Below are 15,288 nucleotides of genomic sequence, written 5' to 3'. Positions count from 1 at the left end.
GCAAGTTCTCTCTATGTTTGTGAACAGGCTGTTCACAACCTCAATGCTCTGCAAAGCAAATACCTGACATCAACCGAAAACATTCCTTTATTTTAACATAGCAATATAAATCAAGCCAGAGACACAATTAAAAACATAAACATGTCATAATATAACATCATGACAATTAGTTAATCCATACAAATCTGATCAGTGTTTCTTACGCAAACCACAGAGAGCTAATCTCTTCAGGGCATGAAAAAAAAGTTCATCCCTGAGGCCATAAATGAGAGGAGACAGACATCTTGGAGCAAGAATAAAAGTAATGTAATTAAAGTACCTGACATTGATAAACACCATGATATTAATTTTAAGCAAAGCAGCTTCTATGAAAGGACACCACAGCTGGATGAGACACAGGAGCAGCTGCAAAGCGTGAAGCCCCACAGTTCTGAGTCCTCTCCATGTGGACTTTTTGTCCTCTCCTGATGCAGCTTTGGCCGCTCTCATTATCTTCACATAGGAAAACAGGATTGTGATGCACATGATCAGGAAGTAAAACTGATTAATGGCTGATCTCAGGTGACCCTGCCACGTGTGGATGATGAAGATTTCCACAGTGCACATTCTGCCCTGAGTGTAGGAGGCAGAGGAGGCCGATGCAAAGAACATGGAGAGAACAACGATGCAGGGCAGAGAGCTGAGGCTGTGGATGATGAGGATGCCGTGCAGAGTGCTGCGTGGGGAGCACAGCTCTGCATGACGCAGCGGCAGGCAAATGGCCACGTAGCGCTCCAGGGTCATCACTGTCAGAGTGACCGGTGTCACAAACATGTACAGCGACGAAATTATATAAATAATAAGGCACAACCACATTTGTATCATAAAGCGATAGTAACTCAAGATGAGTAGGATGTCAGTCACGAATAAAAACAGACAGTCGGACATTAGTGTGACAGCAAATAAGAAGTAGCGCATGGTGGTGTAGAAGACCTCCTTGGAGAAAAAGGTCATAATTAGCAGAAGGTTAATGCAGAGAAAGAGGACGACAAAGACCTGAATCAACATGATCTTATTATTCATCCTGTACTCTGTAGTGTTGTTAGCAGCCATTTTTCTCTCTGTCACAACCAAATATAAAAAGCCTTCAGACACTGCCACACTTCATTCAGCTCTAAAACCAGATGCAGAACTGAAGAACAGATGCTCAAATTATCTCTCTATGAATCAACAGTTATTAAACACAACACACATTATTGTAGTACAGCGTGCATGGACAAATAAGAGCACAAGACATAAGAACACAAGACCCAGTTTACCAAACCATCCCTGGAGTGAAGGTGACAACGCACCTCATAGGCGACAGTCAGAGGTGTAAAAAGTACTGAAATATTGTACTCAAGTAAAAGTACCTTTACTTTGATGAAATTTTACTCAAGTACAAGTAAAAGTACCCATCCATAAATCTACTCAAGTAAAAGTAAAAAGTAGTTCATTTAAAATTAATTTAAGTAAAAGTTACTTAGTTACTTCCAACAACTTGATGAGGGCCGCTCCTATACAGTGCAAAAAAGGACAAGGGGTCATAAATCCAATCCAATAACAGTAATTTTTAGTTAAAGGAGAATCTTTACAAATATAAGTGCAATGACATTAAACATGTCAAACATTAAACATTAAACATGTCTACACAACATTTAAGAACTTTTGGTGGGACATGTCAAGACATGAACCACATGACAGCTAAAATAAAAAGTTAAAATGCCGCTGTCCCACTGTTTATTTAAACTTTTGGTTAAACTTTGGCCCACCTTTTGAGCACTAGTCTACAAACTTCTTGTTGAGTTTGAGCAGCAGCTGATTTTCAAGCTGAGTAGAGCTCATCCAGGCTCGCTTTGCATTGAACAGCATCACAGCTGAAGAGTTGCTCGCAGGCGGCCAAGGCAGGTAGGCCAGTGTTGAGTTTCAGGCAGTGTTGTGCATGAACGAGTTCAAAAGAATGCGTTCATTGAACACGTTCATTTTTATGAGAACGTTGAACTGAACGAAACTTAATGACAAATATTGAATTTGAACAGTGAACACGTTCATATTATCTGAGGTCTAGCTAAAACGTTACGGAATGTTTTCCTTCTCCTGAGGAGAGACGCTGTCTAAATCGAATGCTTGCACCATGTCGTTGCTATCGTTCTTGTGTTTATTTGAAAAGAAATGCAGTCTTGGGTGGGGGGTGGCCGCCAGGAGTGAAGCTTGCATAGAGCGCCGGCCCTGTGTAATGCAGTGATTCTCAAACAGCGCGGAGTCATAACATGTGCGCGCGCGACCGGGAGGGGAAAATGCGGGGCGGAACTAATATTATAGCTGATCTAATGTTTTGACGTCCGCATGTCTTTAACGGCGGAGCAGTAAACAAATCGCTCTTTCGCCGGAGCCAGGGCTCGACAACCTGCGGCTCTTCAGCACCTCTGCAGTGGCTCCCTGTGCAGTGTCGCGCATATAACAGTGAACTTTACGATCAGTTTTCATATGTTGAACGTGCACGTGAGGGAACGTCATCGACTCTATGCAGCATCTACCACTGCAGTGAGAATTGCCTTGCACCTTGAACTGTTTATTTTTTTACTCAGTAACGGATGTAATTTCCAATGTAGTGAAGTGCAATACTTCAGTCAAAATCTACTTAAGTAAAAGTAAAATTACCCATTTCAAAAGCTACTCAAAAAATTACAAAGTACACACAAAAACTACTCAATTACAGTAACGTGAGTAAATGTAATTCGTTACTTTACACCTCTGGCGACAGTAGCTATAGTTACTCACTTTGTCCGTTGGAGGGATTCACACTCAAAACATAATTCAGTAATGGCGACTTTATTTGTTTCAACTATTTACATGTAACTTTATTTCATAAGTTGAATGCAAAGGTTCACATTTAAGATAATACTTGTTTGATCCTACAACAGGAGCGCTGCAACATGAGCATCTCTTCCATCCAACATTGAATTCTTGTTGGTGCTGGTCTTTAGTTGGAACCCGGTTACATCTTAAAACTCTAAAACATAGACTTGTATTTCTTTAACCAGAAAAACCGAAAAAATATTAGACTTCCAAAAAGATCAAAGATTACTATGTCCTGAAACTTCAACTTCTATGACTAGCAAATCCTCGCAACAGTATAAATGTTCAAAGTGAAAAACACTGATAACAACATCAAAATTTCCACAAAGATCAAAGATTGCTACAACAGTTCTTAGTAGTTGCTAGCTAATTTACCGTAGCATGAATTACAGGGTTGTGCGCTCTCAGGTGTCTCTTGAGGCTTGTTGTGTTTTTCCAACATATTTTGAAGCCAAACGGTTTCTCTCCCGTTATTGCAGTGCGATGTGTTTTATTTTCTGTCAAGTTATAATAAAAGAGTGTCTAGATATCTATTATTTTTCTTCCAGTACCAGAGTCCATAGTGCTTGAACTTCAGCCATCATCTAACGTTTGTTAGGACATCTCTTGCATGTCTGGGCATCTCAGGGAGTGGAGGAGGGATACAGAACCGGGCAACATTCAACCAATGATATTAGGAATGTACTGCACTAGGTGCATGCAAGTTTGGAAAAAAACTAAACAAAAAAATTAATAAAAATGTATCCGTCCGCTCGACCCACACTCGACCCATACCCATCAATGCGCTAGCATGTTCTGACAACCCCCCTACCTCTTTAGATTTTTGGCAAATTTTCCCCCTATGTCAAATATATTTTTTTGATGTCAAATTATTAGTTCGAGAAATAGAAGGGGGCGCAAAAAAGTCTGGCAGGAAAAAATTAAAATATTTTTCTGTCTTTTTCCTAGGCGCAGTTTTTGGCGCCTCCCTCTAGGTGGCGCTCTAGGCAACCGCCTTTGTCGCCTATAGGAAGGACTGGCCCTGCCTGGAGGGGTATAGTCTGGCCTAGGCTATTTTACATCCCCAGGTATAGTTTGGCCTTGGACAGTTTATCCCCGGGGTATACCCAGGTTTAATCTGGGCGGGGGTTAATTTGGCCTGTTACACTTGTATTGAAAATTGAGGTGATCGATGTAATAATTATTTGTAGAATCAAAACAAACCATCCCTTTGTTACATTGTTTCTTTTTTCATGTTCTCATTTGATACATTATTATACATGTTGGTTATATCCTGTAATTTATAGCCACTCTGAGCTTTGGCAAATTCACAGATCTGATGTCCTCTTGTTTTCACAGATTTAACACTGCACTGACACTTTCATTATCTTGGCGTAGGACAACACAATGGTGATGCTCATGATCGGGAAGTAAAGTTGACCAATGGCAGACCTGACATGACCCTGCCACATGTGAAAAGATGAACAGCCCCTCAGAGGAAACCCTGTGTTGTTTGTAGAAGCTCAGAGATGCTGATGTTGACGGTGAGAGAATAAAGCAGTGCAAGGAGCTGAGGCCTTGAATGAGGAAGAGGAAGTGCATTGGTGATGAAGAGTAATAGGTGTGACCAGAATGTACACAGATGAAAACATGTAGAAATTATACACAATCAGATTTGTGAATAGCAAAATCTTGATGGAGGAAAAGTGCGATGAAAACCTGAACTAAAATGAGACTGTAATTAATGCCTCACTCCGTCAAAGTTCTTTTTAGCCTTAAATGTCTTATTTGTAACCACATAAAAATTTACAAGGATCAAAACAAAAAAACAATAAACATCAGAAGTATATGACAAACAATGTAAGTTAAATAAATGTGACAAAAATATATCTATATAAGAGGTTTCATTTAACCAAACAATCCCTGAAGTAACATGGCATTCAAAGTTGCCACGACCACAAGGGGACGATAAAATTAATAAATAAAAAAATAAAAGTTTAACCACCAGAGTTGTCATCACCAGTCACTGCCAACATTGATTTGCCATAGTTACAATGTGATGTGCTTGAAAGAGACTTTGTGTCCAAAGTAGTTGGGCTTCAATATTACAAAGCTCTTGGAAGATTAGAAGCCTTATTGATAAATATATTCTTTGTATCTTGAGTTGTCTCTGCTTTGCATTTAAAATAGTTTTTTACATTTGGACAATGCTCATTGGATATTCATTGTTATGTGTCATGTACAATAAATGGCCGCTGTTCGGAGGGGAGCCGCCTACTTCCTCAGTTGAGATGTTTATCTCAAACAGATCAAGTTAAAAAAACTGAATTAATAATGTCTCCCATGTACATTCTGTCCTTCAACGACTGCTGGAGAACCGGCTCATTGTGAAGGCTGAGAAGTGCGAGTTTCATCAAAAAACAGTCACCTTTCTGGGATTTGCAAAAGTTTGAAACAGTCCTGGAGTGGCCCCCTCCTTCAACCAGCAAGGAGCTTCAAAGCTTCCTCGGATTTGCGAACTTTTATCGACGCTTCATCCGGGATTACGGTTCACTGGCGGCTCCCCTCACAGCCCTGACTTCAAAGGCTGTTAAGTTCCTCTGGTCCTCTGCTGCGGAGGGAGAGTTTTCAAGCCCTAAAGCAGAGCTTCACCTCAGCCCCCATCCTGATCCAACCTGACCCAGTAGACAGTTCATCATGGAGGCTGATGCCTCCACGGTGTTTTTTGCAACTTGGTCTGCGATTGGGTCCTTAATCTGAGAAAGCCTAACAGAAAGCCTAACACCTTTTCCCTTTCCCTCAGATCGGTAACATAATCTGGGCTTAATGATTATACTAAGCTAAGCAAGACTTTATTTGATTCTGTGTGGTGTTTATAAGTTTGATATGTGTTGGGATATTGTGTTTATAAGTTATTTGAAAGTTAAATGTTATTTATGTTCGTCACAGGATCTCTCTGACCCTTTCAGTCTTTGATTAACATTTACACAGAAACACTCATGTCTCTACACCTAGTTATCTCCTCCTCCACTGCAGAAGAAGGGGGGAGGGCTGTCAACTTTAGGGGGGGTTAGCGACCATTTTGAAAGCATGCTGAGGAAGATGTGAACATTTGGTGAAACACCATTTTGAGAAACCACCTTATTTACATAGACATCCACACTCACATACCTATCTTTGTTAAGCTAGTAAGATTGTTGGTAATTTGTGTTTTTATACTTTATTATATTCATAATAAATGTTTTTCTTTCACAAAGGTTCTTTCATTAATGTTGCATAAGGGAAGTTTGCCAACCTCTACACTGTCAAGAACTCCATAACCTTCACTGTTCATTTTATAATCTTTTATAGTAAATATTGAGATTTCTAATTTAACTAGATCTAAATGAGACTGATCTTAATCAATAAATAGGCTATCTTTTCCCTTCCTTTGAAGGGCGTTGCCCCAAGGTAACTTTAACCAACTAAAGTTATGATTTAATATTACTATTTTGTGCTCCTATGTCGCCATAGTTGGTGTTTTATTTAAATGTAAACTGTGCACATTCTCTCTGTTTGTGAACAGGCTGTGCACAAACTCAATGCTCTGCAAAGAAAATACCTGACATCACGGGGAAAACTGACGAAAGACAAGGAGAATTCAATCTGGCAGGTGATCATTGGCCAGCGGGCAGAGGCTAGTTAGTATATGAGGTTCTCTCTGTTGAAAAGTATTTCTAAACATGTCTATTTTTCAGGTAATTTATAGATAGCCATTTTGTAAATATCACAGCAGGCCTGTTTGAAGTTTTTATAATTCTCTCTATAATGTCAGGTTAATGACAGAGGATGAATTGCAAACTGAGTTTAATAAAATCTGCAAATGTCTGCAAAAATACAATTAGTGAGTTTGGATGTTAGTCAATCAACATTTTCATTGTTATATCGAACTGAATATTTAATTTACATTTTTTTAATAATAAAATAATATCAATCAAGCCAGAGACGCAATTAAATAACAAAAACATTTTATAATATAACCATGACAATTTGTTAATAGATACAAATCTGATCAGTGTTTCTTACGCAAACCACAGAGAGCTAATCTCTTCAGGGCATGAAAAAACATTTCATCCCTGAGGCCATAAATGAGAGGAGACAGACATCTTGGAGCAATAAGAAAAATAATGTAATTAAAGTACCTGACATTGAGAAATAACATGAGAGTGTCTAAGCTTTAAAACAAAAGACACATTACTCTGCAAGGCATGGCAGAAGAAGGGGTTTGCCTGGCAAGAAAACCACATAAACCTGGACCACGACTACCCACCTCTATTACTCAAGAAACAAAGAGAATACACAGAGATACGCAAAGTGCTGAAGGAAAATAAAGTCCAGTTCCAGACCCTCTTCCCTGCCAGGCTGCGCGTGAGACACGAGGACGGGACCAAAACCTACGATACCATGGAGGAGGCATCAGAGGACCTGCTGAGAAGAGGCTACACCGTGACAACCACCACACCTCTGGCGACGCTGATGGAGCAGGTGCAGCGGCTGACCTGGAAGAGAGTGGACCGACGGGCAAGGAAGGGCACAGCCGAACTGGAGCCGAGATACAAGGAGAAGCTCCGAGCCTTCAGGAAATCATCACCGTCCCCCTTCGGGACCTAAAGGACTTAACCCACGGCCTGAGGACGACGGAATAAACTGTGAAATCGGTCATGTAATATGTCTGTAATTAGTGGTGGAGATCCACTGTTTAATAGACTGGTTCGTTCGGGGCCAATTTTTTCACCTTTAATTTTTTTTCCTTTTTCCGACAGGCGACTGTTGCAGGTAAGGGCCTCTCCCTCCGAACTGAGGGAGACTTTTCCCTTCGAGTCTCCTCGGGAGGCTCAACAGGGTCAGGTTAACAGACCCCTACATAGGGAGTCACAAGGACAAATTGTGTTCAGTTTGATGTTTATTAATGTGTTAGTTATTCGTTCCCTGCCGATTTACGCGGGGAGAGGGAAGCGCACCAGGTTTTTGTTTGGAATGGAGGAGGAATTCACATAGATGCAAAACAGGTCTTTGAAAATAGCATCATTTAATATAAATGGAGTACTCAATCCAGTTAAGAGGGGGAAAATCTTATCAAAATTAAAGAAAGATCAAATTCAAATAGCTTTCCTACAGGAGACACACCTCAGCGACTGCGAACATACTAAATTCAATAAATCAGGATTTAAACATGTTTACTTCTCTTCACATGAATCGGGGAGGCGGAGAGGAGTGGCGACTCTGATATCCAATGCGGTAAACTATGAACACATATCAGAACATAAGGATAAGGAAGGCAAATTTGTTATGGTTATAGGAAGAATAGAAGTTGTCGTGATAAGTCTCCTTAACGTGTATGTTCCGCCGGGCAGTGTCTGGTCCTTCTATAAACATATGGTTGATTTAATGACGACAAAAAGTCAAGGAATTTTAATAGGTGGCGGAGATTTTAACATCCGATTAAACCCGAAAATTGACTCTTCAAACGGGAAATCCGACGCAAAAAACATTAGCAGAAGATTAAATATTTGGATGCGTGAAGTGGGGATTGTTGACGTGTGGAGAGAGATAAACCCGACGAGCCGAGACTACTCACATTACTCGCACGCTCACAATGTTTACTCGCGCATCGATTACTTTTTTATGCTTAAAGGAGATTTTTTTAGGGTGGATAACTGTGAAATAGGACCCAGTACTATTTCAGATCACGGTCCCATCTATATGTCAATCTATCTGAATAATAATAAGAAATCTACTCTCTGGAGACTGAACTCAAGTATTCTGAACAACCCAATTATTAAAGATAAACTGAAAAGTGAAATTGAATTATATTTGGAAAATAATGATAATGAGGAAGTGACCCCACCCATTCTCTGGGATGCATTAAAAGCAGTGTTGAGGGGCAAAATAATAGCCATCTCCTCATATGAGAAGAAAATTAGGGAGCAAAAACTAAAAAAATTAGAAGAGGACTTGAAAAGTATACAGAAAGAACATGCAAAGTCTCTCAAAGACAAAGCAACAATACTATGAGACAGATGGGAAATCACTGAAACTTTTATCATATAGGTTAAGAAAACAACAAGCAGACAGAACTATATATAAAATAAGAAACTCAGTAGCCAATGTAATAGAAACTAGTCAGGAGAAAATACAACAATGCTTCCGAGAATACTATAAAAAATTATATTCTCAACCACAGACAAACAACGACAACCAAATCGATGCCTTCCTGTCCCAGGTAAACCTTCCAATGATCACTGATGAACAAAATGAAAAATTAACATCTTAAATAACAAAAGAAGAAATTCAATTGGCAATCAGAAAGATGAAAGGGGTGATTTCGACCATACCTAAAGAGGGGAAAGACAAATTGGAATGTGGGAATTACCGTCCTGTAAGTCTTTTAAACAACGACTATAAACTATTCACTTCCATATTATCTAAACGAATAGAATTGATACTACCAGTATTAATGCATGAGGACCAGACTGGCTTTGTCAGAAAAAGACAGACCCAAGATAACATCAGGAAAACACTGCACGTTATGAAACAAGTCACACAAAGACTGGAGACGTTGATACTAAGTTTGGATGCAGAGAAAGCATTTGATTCAGTGAGGTGGTCTTTTTTATATAAAGTACTTTCAAAATTTGGCTTTCATACAACTATAATTGACACGTTTGCAGCACTATATAGCAGACCAACTGCTAGAGTCAAAATCAATGGGGATTTGTCCGACTCGTTCATTCTGGAAAGGGGAACGAGACAGGGGTGTTGTGCGTTGCCGCTCCTCTTTGCCTTGTTTGTAGAACCCATAAGTCAGCTAATTAGGCAGAGGACTGATATAAAGGGGGTAACGATGGCATCCGGGGAACAAAAACTGGGCCTATTTGCAGACGATTTATTGCTGAGTATAATACAACCTACTCAGACACTCCCAAAATTGATGAAATTGCTAGAGAAATTTGGTTCAATTTCAGGTTACAAAATTAATATTAATCAAACTCAAGTATTAACATTTAATCATGACCCTCCAGTCTCAATTAAGACCATGTACAACTGGAATTGGGAGGCTGAGTCCATTAAATATTTGGGTGTCTCATTACCTAGGGACTTCACAAGGTTATATAACATCAACTACGACCCGTTAAATTCAAAGATAAAAACTGATATACAAAGATGGAACGTTATTCCCTTTTTGAGTTTAAGCTCCCGGATAGAATCAATCAGGATGAATATTCTCCGACGGATGCTGTATCTTTTTCAATGTCTACCAGTTAGAATACCATCTAAGCAATTCTTAGAATGGGACAGATTAATAGCGAGGTATCTGTGGCAAGGGAAAAAGGCCAGAATTAAATTCAAAACGCTGCAATTAAGAAAAGAAAAGGGTGGGAATGGCCTTCCCTGCGTACAGGAATACTACTATGCAGCCCAATTAAGGCCGCTAGTCTGCCTGTGTTTACCATCATACACTGCAGCATGGAAGGAAATAGAAGGAACGATGGTAAAGGGTATTCCAATAACAGCTCTACTAAATGATAACAAACTACAAAGAGAACAGGAGATCCCAGAAGACTCTATAACGGGCAGCTTCTTGAAGTCCTGGCAGGAAATAGCCAAAATTTGCAGATTAAAAAACACATCTAAAATTATGAGGTGGTGTGCCTATGACTCAGACTTTACACCGAATAAAATCGACGGCAGATTTAAGACATGGATCACAAAAGGTTTAACTTCCTATTATTCATTTGTCCACAAGGGGGTATTTCAGAGTTTTGAAACCCTACAGAAGGATCACGGTCTGGGGTAAGATGATTTTTTTAGGTACCTGCAAGTGAGACATTACTTTAACAAAAATATTAAAGAGGCATTAGGAAAAGATGAGCCAGGGTTCATGGAGGTATTTTTAGCATTGACTAAATCTAGAACATGCAATAAAATTATCTCCAAATTATATAACGCCATACAATTATCCAAACAAGAGAATACAGAATACATAAAGAGGAAATGGGAAACGGAAATAGGGGTAAAGATCTCACAGGAGAGCTGGGAGAAAATATGTCAACTACAATGGTTCTCGACCGGGTCAAATACATGGCGGGAGTTCTGCTGGAAAAATATAACAAGATTTTTTATCACACCCATACATAAACGACACCAGGACAACGGAGACGCCTGTTGGAGGCTCTGTGGATCTATTGGAGCCAACCACTTCCATATTTTCTGGGACTGCCAAACAATGAGGTCTTACTGGGAAGAGATCCATAAACATATTAACAATGTATTTAATGTGAACATCCCATTAAAATGTGAAACTTTGTTTTTGGGCAATATATTGTTTGAAACGTGGAACATAAAAGACAAAAAACTGCTCGCTATACTGTTGGCAGCTAGTAAGAAATGTGTCACGAGGAAATGGTTAAAAGTGGACCCTCCCACCATTGATGAATGGATTGAAATTGTGTATGAGATTTATGTTATGGAAAAGATCTCTTTTTCCCTCAAGGTCGAGAAATACATTTTTTATAAGACCTGGACCAAATGGACTGAGTATGTAAAACCTGTTAGATCTGATTTTATTTGAATATACTTGTTTTGTGTGATCCTCCTTCTTTTGATGTGATGTGCGCTCCCCGGTTGTGTTCTTTTTAGCTCTGTTATTTTTCCTACATGTAGTAATTTAGGTCCATAAAACAAAACCCCAGAAAGGCAGTATGAACAAAATCACCAAAACTTACTACATACATTCTTTCTTATGTCCTTGACAGACTAAAGCTGTATTTAATGTATGTGATGGAAATGTGCCTTTCTAAATAAAAAGAGAATTTCAAAAAAAAAAAAACAGATGCAGAACTCAACAAGGGATGATCTCTATTTGAATCAACAGGTATCAAACACAATACACATTATTTTAGTACATCGTGAAAGGAGAAATAATTAGAAGGAGCAATAAGAGCACAAGACCCAGTTTACCAAACCATCCCTGGAGTGAAGGTGTTCAGCCGAGCTCTGTGCAGCCTTCTGAGCAGGAGCTGTGTGCGAGGGCTTTATTCCGGCAACTATAACACAATGTCATATGAACGTTAAATCACCACAAAGTCACGAGCAACAACATTAACCAACAACACACCTCATAGGCGACAGTAGCTATAGTTACTCATTTTGTCCGTTGGAGGGATTCACACTCAAAACATAATTCAGTATTGGCGACTTCATGTGTTTCAACTATTTACATGTGTCTTTATTAAATAAGTTGAATGTAAAGGTTCACATTTAAGATAATACTTGTTTGATTTTACACCAGGAGCGCTGCAACATGAGCATCTCTCTCCACCACACATTGAATTGTTGTTGGTGCTGGTCCTTGGTTGGAACCCGGATTGAACCAGGAACCTTCAGTTCTTGAGTTGCCAACTAATTCAGGACAACTTTCATTAAAAGTTGAGGTGATTGATGTCATAATTCTTTGTAGCATCACAACAAACAACACCTTTGTCACATTGTTACTTTTTCATGTTCTCATTTGATACATTATTATACATTTTGGTTATATTCTGTAAATTATAGCCACGCTGAGCGTTGGCTAATGCACAGAACTGATGTCCTCTTGTTTTCACAGATTTAACACTGCACGGACACTTTCATTATCTTAGCGTAGGAAAAACACAATGGGGATTCTCATGATCAGGAAGTAACGCTGACCAATGGCAGACCTGAGGTGACCCTGCTGCATGTAGATGAACAGCCCCTGAGAGGAAACCCTGTGTTGTTTGTAGAAGCTCAGAGATACTGATGTTGACATCGAGAGGATAAAGCAAAGCACAGAGCTGAGGCCTTGAATGAGGAAGAGGTTGAAGTGATGAAGAGTTATACTTGTGACCAGAGTATACACAGATGACAAAATTATACACAACCAGATTTGTGAATTGCAAAATGTTGATGGAGGAAAAGTGCGATGAAAACCTGAACTAAAATGAGTCTGTATTAAACCAGACGAGCAGCATCTCTGGTTACAGACAGTTCAACCACTTGTCTCTCACAGGCCACCTTAGCTCTCATAGATGCCATCACTGAGTATTCAAAACTAAGTCTACAGCCTTTTGGTCAACAGTTCTTTCCTTATTGAATTCCTATGTATGTTAACATATTTTTTTATACGTGTATATATAAACTAATATCTGTCAGTTTCTAAACTTAAAATAGTTCAGGAGTTAAAAGCAGAGCAGGTGAGGGTCGAGTCTATACATCACCCCAAAAACACCAATATTTAAAACTATATATAATTCCACACTTATTTAATTGATAGATAAGCAGTTTTGAGAGTTGTGGTTTGATTTCAGAATGATGATCTCTGTGACTTTGGCTTTCACTCCCAATAAATGACAGTGGAAATTAAAAGTCAAATCTGAATTTATCAACTACAGTTAAAGAAATTTGAATTATCCTGAAAACTTCTTACGTGCTCCTCTGTCACCATAGTTGGTGTTTGATTTAAATGTAAACTGTGCAAGTTCTCTCTATGTTTGTGAACAGGCTGTGCACAAACTCAATGCTCTGCAAAAAAAATACCTGACATCACTGGGAAAACATTTCTTTATTTTAAAATAACAATATAAATCAAGCCAGAGACGCAATTAAAAATCCAAAACATGTCATAATATAACATCATGACAATTTGTTAATCGATACAAATCTGATCAGTGTTTCTTACGCAAGATGATGAAGATTTCCACAGAGCACGTTCTGCCCTGTGTGTCGGAGCCATAGGAGGCCGATGCAAAGAAGATGGAGAGAAAAACAATGCAGGGCAGAGAGCTGAGGCTGTGGATGATGAGGATGCCGTGCAGAGTGCTGCGTGGGGAGCACAGCTCTGCGTGACTCAGCGGCAGGCAAATGGCCACGTAGCGCTCCAGGGTCATCGCCGTCAGAGTGACCGGTGTCACAAACATGTACAGAGACGAAATTATATATATAATAAGGCACAACCACATTTGTATCGTATAGCGATAGAAACTCAAAATGAGTAGGATGTCAGACAGGAATAAAAAAAGACAGTCAGACATTAGTGTGACAGCAAATAAGACGTAGCGCATGGTGGTGTAGAAGACCTCCTTGGTGAAAAAGGTCGTAATTAGCAGAAGGTTAATGCAGAGAAAAAGAACGACAAAGACCTGAATCAACATGATCTTTTCATTCAGCTTGTATTCTGTGGTGATGTTAGCAGCCATTTTTCTCTCTGTCACAACCAAATGTAAAAAGCCTTCAGACACTGCCACACTTCATTCTGATTTTAAACCAGATGCAGAACTCAACAAGGGATGATCTCACTTTGAATAAACAGGTATCAAACACAATTCACATTATTTTAGTACGTGGACAAATAATTAGAAGGAGACATAAGAGCATAAGACCCAGTTTACCAAACCATCCCTGGAGTGAAGGTGTTCAGCTGAGCTTTGTGCAGCCTTCTGAGCAGGAGCTGTGTGTGAGGGCTTTATATCGGCAACTATAACACAACGTCATATGAACGTTAAATCACCACAGAGTCAAGAGCGACAACATTCGCCAACAACACAACTCATAGGCGACAGTAGCTATAGCTACTCACTTTGTCCGTTGGAGGGATTCACTCAAAAATAAGTATGCCTAAAATGGCGACTTCATGCATTTCAACTATTTCCATGTAACTTTATTCCATAAGTTGAATATAAAGGTTCAGATTAAAGATACAAATTTATTGATTCCACACCAAAAGGACAAATTTACAAAAAATTAAGATGATTGAGTATTCAAAAGTAAGTCTTCATCTATAAGTCAACAGTTGTTTCCTTACTGAATTCCTATGTATGTTAACATGTTTTGTTATATGTGTATATATAAACTAATATCTGTCAGTTTCTAAACTTAAAATAGTTCAGTGGTTGAAAGCAGAACAGGTGAGGGTCAAGTCTATACGTCACCCCAAAACACCAATATTTATAACTATATATAATTCCACACTTATTTAATTAATAGATAAGAAGTTTTGAGAGTTGTGGTTTGATAACAGAATGAAGATCTCTGTGACTTTGGCCTTCAGTCCCAATTCATGACAAGGGAAGTTAAAAGTCAAATCTGAATTTATCAACTACAGTTAAAGAAATGTCCATTTTCCTGAAAACGTTGATGTGCTCCTCTGTGACAGTAGTTGGTGTTTGATTTAAATGTAAGCTGTGTACGTTCTCTCTATGTTTGCGAACAGGCTGTGCACAAACTCAATGCTCTGCAAAAAAAATACCTGACATCACTGGGAAAACATTTCTTTATTTTAAAATAACGATATAAATCAAGCCAGAGACGCAATTAAAAATCCAAAACATGTCATAATATAACATCATGACAATTTGTTAATCGATACAAATCTGA

At 39.0% G+C, this 15,288-nt stretch overlaps 1 protein-coding gene across 1 annotated transcript; it reads right to left on the bottom strand.

The window, feature by feature from the left end:
- Nucleotides 1–189: 189 nt before the first annotated feature.
- Nucleotides 190–1,062, bottom strand: LOC128440471 (odorant receptor 131-2). Its single transcript, XM_053423199.1, has one exon. It carries the CDS (start codon nt 1,060–1,062, stop codon nt 190–192), a length of 873 nt encoding a protein of 290 aa, XP_053279174.1.
- Nucleotides 1,063–15,288: the final 14,226 nt, after the last annotated feature.

Source organism: Pleuronectes platessa, chromosome 5 (assembly GCF_947347685.1).
Source record: "Pleuronectes platessa chromosome 5, fPlePla1.1, whole genome shotgun sequence".
NCBI classification, from domain to species: domain Eukaryota; kingdom Metazoa; phylum Chordata; class Actinopteri; order Pleuronectiformes; family Pleuronectidae; genus Pleuronectes; species Pleuronectes platessa.
The sequence above is the reverse complement of the archived record's forward strand: the minus strand, read 5'-3'. Positions and strand labels throughout refer to the sequence as shown.